At 46.7% G+C, this 10,717-nt stretch overlaps 1 protein-coding gene across 1 annotated transcript; it reads left to right on the forward strand.

Moving 5' to 3' along the window:
• The first annotated feature begins 481 nt into the window (after positions 1-481).
• VGLL1 (vestigial like family member 1) lies at positions 482-10,285 on the forward strand. The gene is made up of 3 exons (XM_053274183.1): positions 482-692; positions 2,265-2,678; positions 10,266-10,285. Exons 1-3 carry the CDS (start codon positions 482-484, stop codon positions 10,283-10,285), a joined length of 645 nt encoding a protein of 214 aa, XP_053130158.1.
• The last annotated feature ends 432 nt before the right edge of the window (positions 10,286-10,717 follow it).

Consider the following 10,717-nt stretch of genomic DNA (forward strand, 5'->3'; position numbering starts at 1 on the left):
TTTTAAATTATTTTGCCTGTTTTAATTTTAAGAACATAAGAAGAGCCCGGCTGGATCAGGCCCAAGGCCCTTCTAGTCCAGCATCCTGTTTCACACAGTGGCCCACCAGATGCCTCTGGGGAGCCCATAGGCAAGAGGTGAAGGCATGCCCTCTCTCCTGCTGTTGCTTCGCTATTTTCCTGCCTTGTATTGTAAATTGTATAAATTGCCTAAAAAACACAGGTGTGTGTGTGTGCATGTTGGAGGAGAAGAAATTTGCTGGAGGAAAGGATCACAGAACATCAGCAGAGCCCAATAACTAGAATGCACAGGGGTTTGAAAAGCACCCATGCATGGGCAAAGAGCACTCACTTTCCTTTTAAAAAGCCCTGCTGTTCTGTAAGAATAAGGTCCAGTCTCTGCCCCAGTAGTTTTTAAACGAAAACCACTCTTCTGCTTCATCGCTTACTCTCATATTTAGGCTGGAGAAAAGTTTCCAGAGATGGAAGACAGGAAGAAAGATTCCCCCAAGCTGATAAAAACCAAACAGCCTGTGAAAACAGAGTGGGGAGCCCAGTACGCAGTGTTTACCTACTTCCAAGGAGACATCAACAGTGTGGTGGATGAGCATTTCTCCAGAGCTCTGAGCACGGCCAAGAACCCTCAGGATTTGAGCAGAAAGAGCAGCAGTACAGATGTGATTGTCAAAAACGGTGAGCCTCTTCTCTGCGTTTCTCATGTAATAGTGTCTTTTGCATTGAAATATGGACTAGCAGCTTGTGCAGCCACAATCTGACTATGATTTGGCAGAAGCTGATGGTGGCTTGAGGGCCAGGGCTGTGACTGGTTCTACACAGTCTGGCAGCGGCTTCTCCAAGGTTGCAGGCAAGAATCTCTCTTAGCGGAGTGAAGCCAGAGCAAAGAAGAGAGTGTTTCTGAGATTCTACAAAGTGTCTTTTGCAGAGCATTGTCTAAGCCAAAGTTGCAGTTGATGTACCTCTGGTTCTCCACCACCCTTAACCACTCTCTTACCCCACATGATGTGTGGCAAAATCTGCCAGGGTAATGGCTCAGCGGGGAAGTAACTTGCCTAGCGAGCAAAAGGTTGCCGGTTCGAATCCCCGCAGGTAAACACCTGTATTGTGCAACAGTGATATAGGAAGATGCTGAAAGGCATCATCTCATACTGCACGGCAGATGGCAATGGTGAACCTCTCCTGTATTCTACCAAAGGCAACCACAGGGCTTTGTGGTCTCCAGGAGTCGACACCTTTACCTTTTTACCAGTGTATGAGGCTAAATTTCAAGTCAAGAGGTATTGAGGATACACTTGGAATGAGGATAATCATTTCATTGGTGAGGCCACTGTTAAGAGGGGAAATCCATTAGGAACTTGTGTATTTCCAGTTTAATCTGCAATACATTTATCAAAAATACAGCTGATGCCCAATTAAAGAAATCTTAGCAGACTAACTGTGCACATTTTAGTAAATTTGACTGATGAATCTGTTTGCATATTGGACAGAAACAATCGTTGGGAAGCAAGAAGCATACTTGCTTTGTTGTTCAACAATGTTCATATGTATCATAGCAGGGTAAGAGGCATTCCCTCCTGCATGAGTGAAGAGGATAAACGCCTCTTCTATAAGGTTTTTTACTATCTCCATGCACGTGTCTATAGCAGGCAGAAGAGGCATTCCTTCCTATATGAGAGTGTGGGAAATGCCCTTTCTAGGATAGCATTTACCATCTGCACATCCATGGCTGCAGCACACATCTTCTTCTAAGACAGTGCTTTCCATCTGCAGTCTTTAATAGTATTTATATTAAAAAATCTGTCTTTCAGATATTGCTGTTTAGTTCATCGTGGGACACTTTCTTAATTGATTCAAAGCCTGAGTGATTTTTCCGTTGGCGCTGCATATGTTTTCAAGTTGAGGTGCTGCAGCATATGTTTTCAAGTTAAGGCGCTGCATATGTTTTCAAGTTAAGGTGCTGCATATGTTTTCAAGTTAAGGCGCTGCTAAGGCGCTGCATATGTTTTCAAGTTGAGGCGCTGCATATGTTTTCAAGTTGAGGCGCTGCATATGTTTCTTATGCCATGGCTGTTTTACTGCTATTATCACTGCTCAACACTCCTTTAATAGGTTGTTTTATTTGTTTAGAAAACGGTGAGCCATTTTGGCCCAAAATTTTTGGGTACCAACTGACGTCTAAAAGAAGGGTATCGTCAATAATATAAACACATTCTGAAGTCCTCGTCATCTTCCTTTCTTTTTCAACAGAGAGCCACATGTCTCCCCCTCAGTGGAGTTTCTCACCTCCCTGGGTGAAGCCCTATGACACCTCGACGCCTTTAAACCTGTCCAATGCTGACCACGCCTCAGCGGCTGCTACGGCAACAGACCCCTTCCAGCCATCAGCTCTGCAGGGCCTTCCTCCCCAGGCTGCAGAGCTATGGAACCTGCCTTTGGTGGGCGATCCAAATTTGACTGTGGCTTCAGGCTACCCTCCCTCTATGCCTGACCTACATATGGCGCAGAGGTCTGCGTCGGATGGGAAATATGGGTCGCTGCTGGGTCTTTTGCAACAGGAGCGGTGCCCTCCGCCGGGTCAGGCGCCGTCGGATGCCGGCTCTTCTTGTATGACAGGCTCGACTAGCTTGCACAATATGAGCCAGAGTTTAACTTCTGGGGCAGGTAAGTAAATATTGGCTTGCTCGGCGTCATTCAGCCCTTTATGGCAGGGTTCCCTTCCCAGCCTGTTTTAACAAGGTTACCCCTTTCTGTCGCAAACCATCAGCTCATGTACCCCAGAGATCAGGGGTGTAGTGGAGAGGGGACGCGCAGGGGTGTGCCTAGGTAATTTTGGAGCCTGGACCGAAAGGCCTTTGGAGCCCCCCTCACCCCAGTGGCAAGCAAAGCATCATCCCCCTACACACACACACACACACACACACACACACACACACACACACACACACCTTCTTCTTCCTCCTTCCTCCTCTTCCTCCACTTTCTTCTCTTTCTCCTTCTCCTTCTCCTCTTTCTCCTTCTCTTTCTCCCCAGTTTCTTTCAGTCAACTTTTCTCTTCAGCTCCCACTCCCAATTGCCGCTTCCATCTGTCAGACATAGGAACCTATCGAGTCAGACCTTTGGTCCATCTAGCTCAGTATTGTCTTCACAGAGTGGCAGCGGCTTCACCAAGGTTGCAGGCAGGAGTCTCTCTCAGCCCTCTCTTGGAGATGCTGCCAGGGAGGGAACTTGGAACCTTCTGCATGTCAGTATGCAGATGCTCTTCCCAGAGCGGCCCCATCCCCTGAGGGATGAATATCTTACACTGCACACACATGTGGTCCCCCATTCAAATTCAATCCAGGGCAGACTCTGCTTAGCAAAGGAGACAATCCATGCTTGCTACCACAAGACCAGCCCTCCTCCTCACTTTCACTCCACTCTCCCATCATTCTATCCCACTCATCCTTCTGTGACAGGAACCATCTTATTTTCCCATGTAAACCACTTTGAGAACTTTTGTTGAAAAGTGGCATATAAATATTCCTGTCTACTTGGAAGGAAGTCTCGTTGTATTCAGTGGGGCTTATTCCCAGGTAATGTTCTCTCCCAGTTTTTTAAATTATTTATACATTGCTTTTCAACAGAAAGGTTCTCAAAAGAGTTTCGCATAGAAAAATTAATAGAGGCAGTTTCTTATGGGGAGAGGGCACAGCTCAGTGGCCGAGCACATACTTTGCAGGCAGAAGGCTCCCCAGCCAGGTTCAGCTACTGGCATCTCCCTTCCAGAAAAAGGATTTCTAATTACAGGGCTAGGAAAAAGCTATTTCTAGCAAGATTAGGGTTCTTTGGGGATCATGCTTGGGAGGTTCCTGATGTCAGGAACATAGGAAGCTGCCATATACTGAGTCAGACCATTGGTCTATCTAGCTCAGTATTGTCTTCACAGACTGGCAGCGGCTTCTCCAAGGTTGCAGGCAGGAATCTCTCTCAGCCCTATCTTGGAGATGCTGCCAGAGATTGAACCTGGGCTTTTCGGCATGAGAAGCAGGTGCTCTACCACTGAGCTAGTGCCATCCCCAAATAACGATAGGGAAAATATTTTCTATCTTCTATCTATCACAAAGAAGAAACATAAACAAATTATACAAATGCAAAACATACAAGTCAAACAAACTGGTCAGGTTACTCAAACAAAAAGACACCAATAGCCCAAACAAATCCAAAAAGATGAAGCAAAACACACGTGCATTATGTGAGTACATCAATCCAATTAACCCAATCAAACAAGGTAAATTGAATGAGCTAAATAACAAACTGATCAAATTTGTTTGATTAATCAATCAATCAATCAAACAAATTAAGCAAATAAACTCCTAATAAATAGCCAGTGGTCTAGTCAGTGTGCACGTATTAATGTTTGGAAAATAAATTGTTTCTTTCCCATCTCACCCAATTGTACGGCGTTGGAGGAAACAACAAACAAGACAAGCAATATTAGACGGTTACATAATGGTACTATCCTGAACCAGTTTCGTAACTGGTCAAGAATGTGGTTTGCCTTCAAGCTGCTAGGAGAAAGGTAGGGCAGTAATGGACTAATCCATGGCCACTCTTGCCAGGGATGATGGAAGTTGTAGTCCTGGGGCAGGCAATGTGTGGTTCACCAGATGTTGCTGTACTACAGCTCCCATCATCCCTGAGTGTAACAACTTGTGGCGGGAGGTGATGGGAGTTGTAGTTCAGCAACATCTGGAGAGTCCAAAATATCTGGAGGCCCAATTCTGAGAACTCCTGAACTAATCTATTAGTTATTGTGGTTGTCGTCGTCATCATTGTAAATGAAATATGACGTTTCCATCCATCTTTTCAACAGAAGTTTCCAAAGCGGTTTACATAGAAAAATAAATGCATAAATAAGATCATTTATTTGGATTCCCTGTCCCAAAGATCTCACTATCTAAAAAAGAAACATAAGGAGAAACCAGCAACAGCCACTGGAGGGATGTTGGGCTGGGGTTGGAGAGGGCCAGTTGCTCTCCCCCGCTAAAGATAAGAAAACTACCACTTTGAAAGGTGCCTCTTTGCTCAGTTGGCAGGGGGTTAATTGTCTCTTAACTCCTGTTCCATTAGTGATTCCTTTACCCCTTACCAGGTAAAGATCTTTTTGTTCACTCAAGCCTTTTACATTTAAATTTTGATTTTAAAACTGATTTAAAGAGGGTTTTTCCATTGCTTTGTATTGTATTTTGCATTTTCTCTTTCTTTTCCCTTTTGGTCTGTTCTGATTTCATGTGCGATGTGTTTTTATTTTATGTTTTAACGATGTTGTAAGCATCTCGGAGAACAATTTATGGGGGGGCTAACAAATAAAGATGATGATGATGAATGATTGTTGTTATTAATTCTTATTATTAACCACTGATTGATGTCTTATCTTGTCTTCCAGGAATCCCATCTAGTGACAGGAGGAGAGATTTGTACTTTTAGAACATGGACCCGTTTGGTTGTTTCTGCAGAAGCAATTCTTTCTGGACGTTAAAGAAAGAAAGAAAGAAAGAAAGTGTACAGCTGTGATGAAGAGACGTTGACGGACATGCACGAGTTCGTTCACCCCCAAACCACTTTTTGCAAGAATGCACGGCCTCGTTTGGAAGGTGTACAAAGCCATACCGCACCTGAGACACTGCTATTGATCTGCCGTCTGCTTGCCTTCCCAATAATCTGAATAGGGGCCTAGCAAGCTTGGAGTGGCCCTGGGATAAAAAAGTAAAGGTGGGCCCCTGGGTGCCTCAACTCCCTGCCTTTTGCGGGGGGGGGATGGAGGAGGAGGACAAAGAACAAGCTGTAGCAGCCCAGAGACATTTGTCTCTCCCCCCTTATTCCGTGACAGCTACACCCCTGGTAATAATTATATATACTAGCTGGCCCAGGCGCAGAGCATCTGTACCTCTTCTTCTCCCTTGTTCTCGGCCCCTCGTCCTCCCCCCTCCTCTTCCTTCTTCACCCCTCCAATGTTTTCTCTCTCCACTTTTTCATGCCGCCTGCTGGCCACTTTCTCGCCCCACCGGCCACCACCGCTTTCTCTCCCACCCCAGCCGCTTTCTCCCCACCGCCACTGCTTTCTTTCTCTCCGCCATCTTCTCTTTCTCCCGCCGCCGCTCTCTTTCCCCTGCCTTTGCTGCCCCCTGCTGACCTTTCTCCCTTTTCCTGCCCGTTCACCTGCCTTTTTGTCCGCCTGCCTACCTTAACTTCCCTGCTGCCGTCACTTTCCTCTCCCACTCCCAGCATCTCACTCGCCAACTCTCGCGAGAGCTGCCACTCATGGGATTAGCCACGGGTACATCTTAGAGAATTATATAGGTAGGTAGGTAGGTAGGTAGGTAGGTAGATAGATAGATCGATCCTTTGCTAAGCAGGGTTTGCCTGTGTCTGCTTTTGGATGGATGACTACATGTGAGCACCGTAAGATATTCCCCTTAGGGCAGGGCAAACTTGGCCCTTCAGCCATTGTTGAACTCAACGGTCAGTGTATGCCATGGTTTGCATGTGAATGGGAGACTAGAAGTGTGAGCACTGGAAGATATTGCACTCAGGGGATGAAGTCGCTGTGGGAAGAGCATCTAGGTTCCAAGTTCCCTCCCTGGCAGCATCTCCAAGATAGGGGTATGAGAGACTCCTGCATGCAGCTTTGGAGAAGCCGCTGCCAGTCTGTGAAGGCAATACTGAGCTAGATGGGCCTATGGTCTGACTCGGTATATGACAGCTTCCTATGTTTCTATAACTACATGTGTGATACAAGATATTCCCCTTAGGGGATGGGGTCTCTCTGGGAGCAGCATCTGCATGCTTGTAAGCGGAAGGTTCCATGTTCCCTCCCTGGCAGCATCTCCAAGATAGGGCTGAGAGAGACTCTTGCCTGCAACCTTGGAGAAGCCGCTGCCAGTCTGTGAAGACAATACTGAGCTAGATGGACCAATGGTCTGACTCAGTATATGGCAGCTTCCTATTTTTGTTCCTATGTTGATGGCTGTGCCACAGGTGCAGGGCTAGTGTAGATTCTCTGATATTTGATATGTAGCAGCATGCCTAAACTTTTGTTTCTCCTGAGTACATTTTCTGTTATGCAACCCTCACCAAAGGCATTTGGGGCTGGACTGTGTCAACAAGTGTGTGTGGGGGGGAAAGCTTTGTTGAAACTATGGCAAAGCAAAGGTTTTTCTCACAGCTAGAATAATTCAGAAAGAGCATGCAAAAATCTGCAATGCTGGGTGATTTCCCCCAATCTGAGTTTTTGGGAATCTCTGCTTGTTTTTGAGTGGCAGGAATACAGACTGCCTATAATTAGAGATTCATTTGCTTCTGCAGTGACCTGAGCAAGAATTTTTCCCCCTTGAAGAAAAATCAACACTTGCCTCTCTAGGATGTAGAGGTGTTTTCACACTTTCTGATGGTGTTTTCATTCCCCTGGGCGCCATATATTTCTCTCTCACTCTGGAAGGCTTGACAAAATATTACACTGCATTCCTCAGCCAACGACCATCTGGTGCTGCCAATATATATTTTGCTGTCAATCTGCCCTTAAACTGCAATCTGTTACTATTGTAAAGCCAACGTCTGTCTGATACAAGCCAGAAGTTTAAAGAAGATGAGTTATTTTATCTGTACACTTCTCACAGGTGCAGGATAACCAACCTCTAAAGCAGTAGCAGCTAGCCTCTTTGGCAAAAGTGCCAAAGAGCCAAGCCTCAAGTCACTATAATCCAGGATATGCAATACATCCACCGTACCTTGGTGTTGTTTTGTCTTTGGTGCACGACAACCAGCTTGGTGTGAAGGTCTGTCATTATATGGTGGCCAGTTGCTTCCTTTGGCAATTGAAAAGATGTACAACTATCTTAGGTACACTCCATTTAAGTCAGAGGACAGGCATGTGGGATCTCTACTTATTACTACTACTATTACTGTTATTATTAATATTACAGGCTTTGACCATTTTTCTTTGGCTCTGGGAGCCAACCCAAACATTTTGGAGCCAGAGTGCCCCCTGCTGGTCTTGTGGTGGCACGCATGAATCATCCCATTTGCTAAGCAGGCTTCACCCTGGTTTGCATTTGGATGGGAGACTGCATGTGTGAGCACTGTAAGAGATTCTCCTTAGGTCACAGCTCAGTGGAAGAGCATCGGCATGTTGTAGGAGGAGCCCCTGGTGGTGCAGTGGTAAAACTGCCGCCCTGTAACCAGAAGGTTACAAGTTTGATCCTGACCAGGGGCTCAAGGCTGACTCAGCCTTCCATCCTTCCGAGGTCGGTAAAATGAGTACCCAGAAATGTTGGGGGCAATATGCTAAATCATTGTAAACCGCTTAGAGAGCTCCGGCTATAGAGCGGTATATAAATGTAAGTGCTATTGCTATTGCTATTGCTATTGTATGGAGAAGGTCCCCAGTTCAATCCCCAGCAGCAGCTTAGGAACATAGGAAGCTGCCATATACTGAGTCAGACCATAGGTCCATCTAGCTCAGTATTGTCTACCCAGACTAGCAGAGGTAGGGCTGGGAAAAACTCCTTGGAGAATTGCTGTCAGCCAGTAGGCCAGGGTGGCTGAACACAACTCTCGCTCTCCATTTGGTTTTGGACTACAACTCCCATCATCCCCAGCCACAGTGGCCAACAGTCGGGGATTAGGGAGTTGTAGGCTGACATCTACAAGACGGCCGAAATCATGCAGCCCTTATGCAGTAGACCAGGGTTTCGTAACCTTGGGCCCCCCAGATGTTGTTGGACTTCAACTCCCATCATCCCCAGATATGGCCTTTGTGACTGAGGATGCTGGGAGTTGTAGTCCAAAAGCATCTGGGGGCCAAAGGTTAAGAAACTCTGCAGTAGGCAATACTGAGCTAGATGGACCAAAAGTCTGACATGGTCTATAAGGCAGCTTCCTATGTTCCTATGATGAGGAACGATTATAGCTCTGTCCTTCCATCTGAGATGCATGCAGAAGGTCCCAGGTTCAGTGTCGGGTAGCATCTCCAAGTAGGGCTGAGAAATACTCCCATTTGAAATCTTGGGGAGCAGCTGCCAGTCAGAGTAGACAATACTGAGCTAGATAGACCAATCAGCTGGCAGCTTCTTATGCCCCTATGGGTGGGCAGGCTCACCACTTGCCCCCAGCAATGCTCCCTGCTCTATTGTGTGTGTGGGGGGGAGACTCCCCACTTTGCTTGCTCACTGCTCCTCCGTCCATTTCCCGGCTCAGGTGCCACCCTTAAATTTCTAGGCGCCAGGGCAAACTGGCGCCTGGGAGTAGCTGAGCCCTGTTTTCCTAGGACACTGAGGTTTACCAACTCGAATGAGGGGCAAAACAGGGGCTCAGGTGGGTGGTGTAGAAGCCAAGAGCTGTGGTCTGCAAGGACAAGGCAGGGGAGTGGAATCAGGACTATTAATGGTTTAATGAAATAGATATCATGTACAGAGAGGCAGGTATGGACTGCTTTTCCGTGCTCTTGCTGCTGGCTGTTTGTTAGCCCTGCCTCTACTCCGGGAACACAAGTAACTAAAGCCCCATTTAAAAGCTGGCCTGGATCAAGGAATGGATTAACCCAAATACCCCACAGGTGGGCGGGCACAGAATAGAGGAATAGGCTGCCTCTTGAGCAGATCTCAGTCCACACATGTGTCTTCCATACTGGACCTTAGCTCCTGGTCCTTTCACGCAAAAATCCATTCCTGTTTTTAATGCTAAGCTTTTTTTGCTTCAGCAGCCACCTAATTTGAGAGGGGTGTGTGTGTGTGTGTGTGTGTGTGTGTGGTGCATTCACACACCAGCCAAACTTACCCCCAAGTCCCTTCGAGATCCTTGGAAGCACTCCACACACAAATCGGGCTTGGTCTTCCGAATCCTAGCTTCTCTCGAGGTATTTCCGGGTTTTTAAAATGTTGGTTTTAAGCTATTTTTTCAGAAAACGTGGAGCAAATAGGGAGAGGCACTGATGTAGAATCATTAACATGATAAGAGGGATACACTCTTTTAGGAATGCAGACATCGCCTTTAGAAATCTCTCCCCACCCCACATTGGCTAGAAGGAAAACATGGATGCATGCCATGTGAACTTGTTTCAAAACAAAACCCAAGAGCAGAGGGGAGGGGCTGATTCCCTCCATGCCGCGAGGGTACTTCAAAGTGGCTTCGCTAAACATTTACCCCGCAGCATGAAGCCAGGTGTGAATAATTCTCAGGCCTCCAGCTCACCTTCTTCCTCTTCACGGTCAGACCAGCTGTCCTCCAACTGATACCCAACTGTCACCTGTCTCTCACTTCAACTGCCTGCCCCCTCATAAGTCCCAAGGAGGTGTTCCTTGTTCTTCCTGCAGGGGGGGTCTCACCACTGGAGGTACTGTCACCCAACCTCCTGCACAGACTTCCAACCGCCTCTCAAGTTCTATACACTGACATTTAAACACATATAAATAACACAACAAATAACCTCAGCAACCCAAGCTGGAAAGTGCAAAATGTCACAGGGGCTCAGAGTTTTCTTGTGTTGTCTGACTAACACTCCCCCCCCCCCAATCTACCTTCAGATTCATAGGTGACATAAGAAGCTGTCTTCTACTGGGTCAGGCCATTTTATTGGCCATTTTAGGGAGAGGAGAGCTGGCCTTGTGGTAGCAAGCATGACTTGTCCCGTTAGCTAAGCAGGGTCTGCCCTGGTTGCATTTGAA

The sequence above is a fragment of the Hemicordylus capensis genome, chromosome 11 (assembly GCF_027244095.1).
Source record: "Hemicordylus capensis ecotype Gifberg chromosome 11, rHemCap1.1.pri, whole genome shotgun sequence".
In the NCBI taxonomy this organism is placed as follows: Eukaryota; Metazoa; Chordata; class Lepidosauria; order Squamata; family Cordylidae; genus Hemicordylus; species Hemicordylus capensis.

Bases quoted from the DNA above. Each gene is read 5' to 3' on its own strand.
- VGLL1 (XM_053274183.1), top strand. From the start codon at position 482: ATGGAAGACAGGAAGAAAGATTCCCCCAAGCTGATAAAAACCAAACAG. The intron at 693-2,264 runs GTGAGCCTCTTC...CTTTTTCAACAG, and splicing joins AGATGTGATTGTCAAAAACG to AGAGCCACATGTCTCCCCCT. The intron at 2,679-10,265 runs GTAAGTAAATAT...CTTCACGGTCAG, and splicing joins GAGTTTAACTTCTGGGGCAG to ACCAGCTGTCCTCCAACTGA.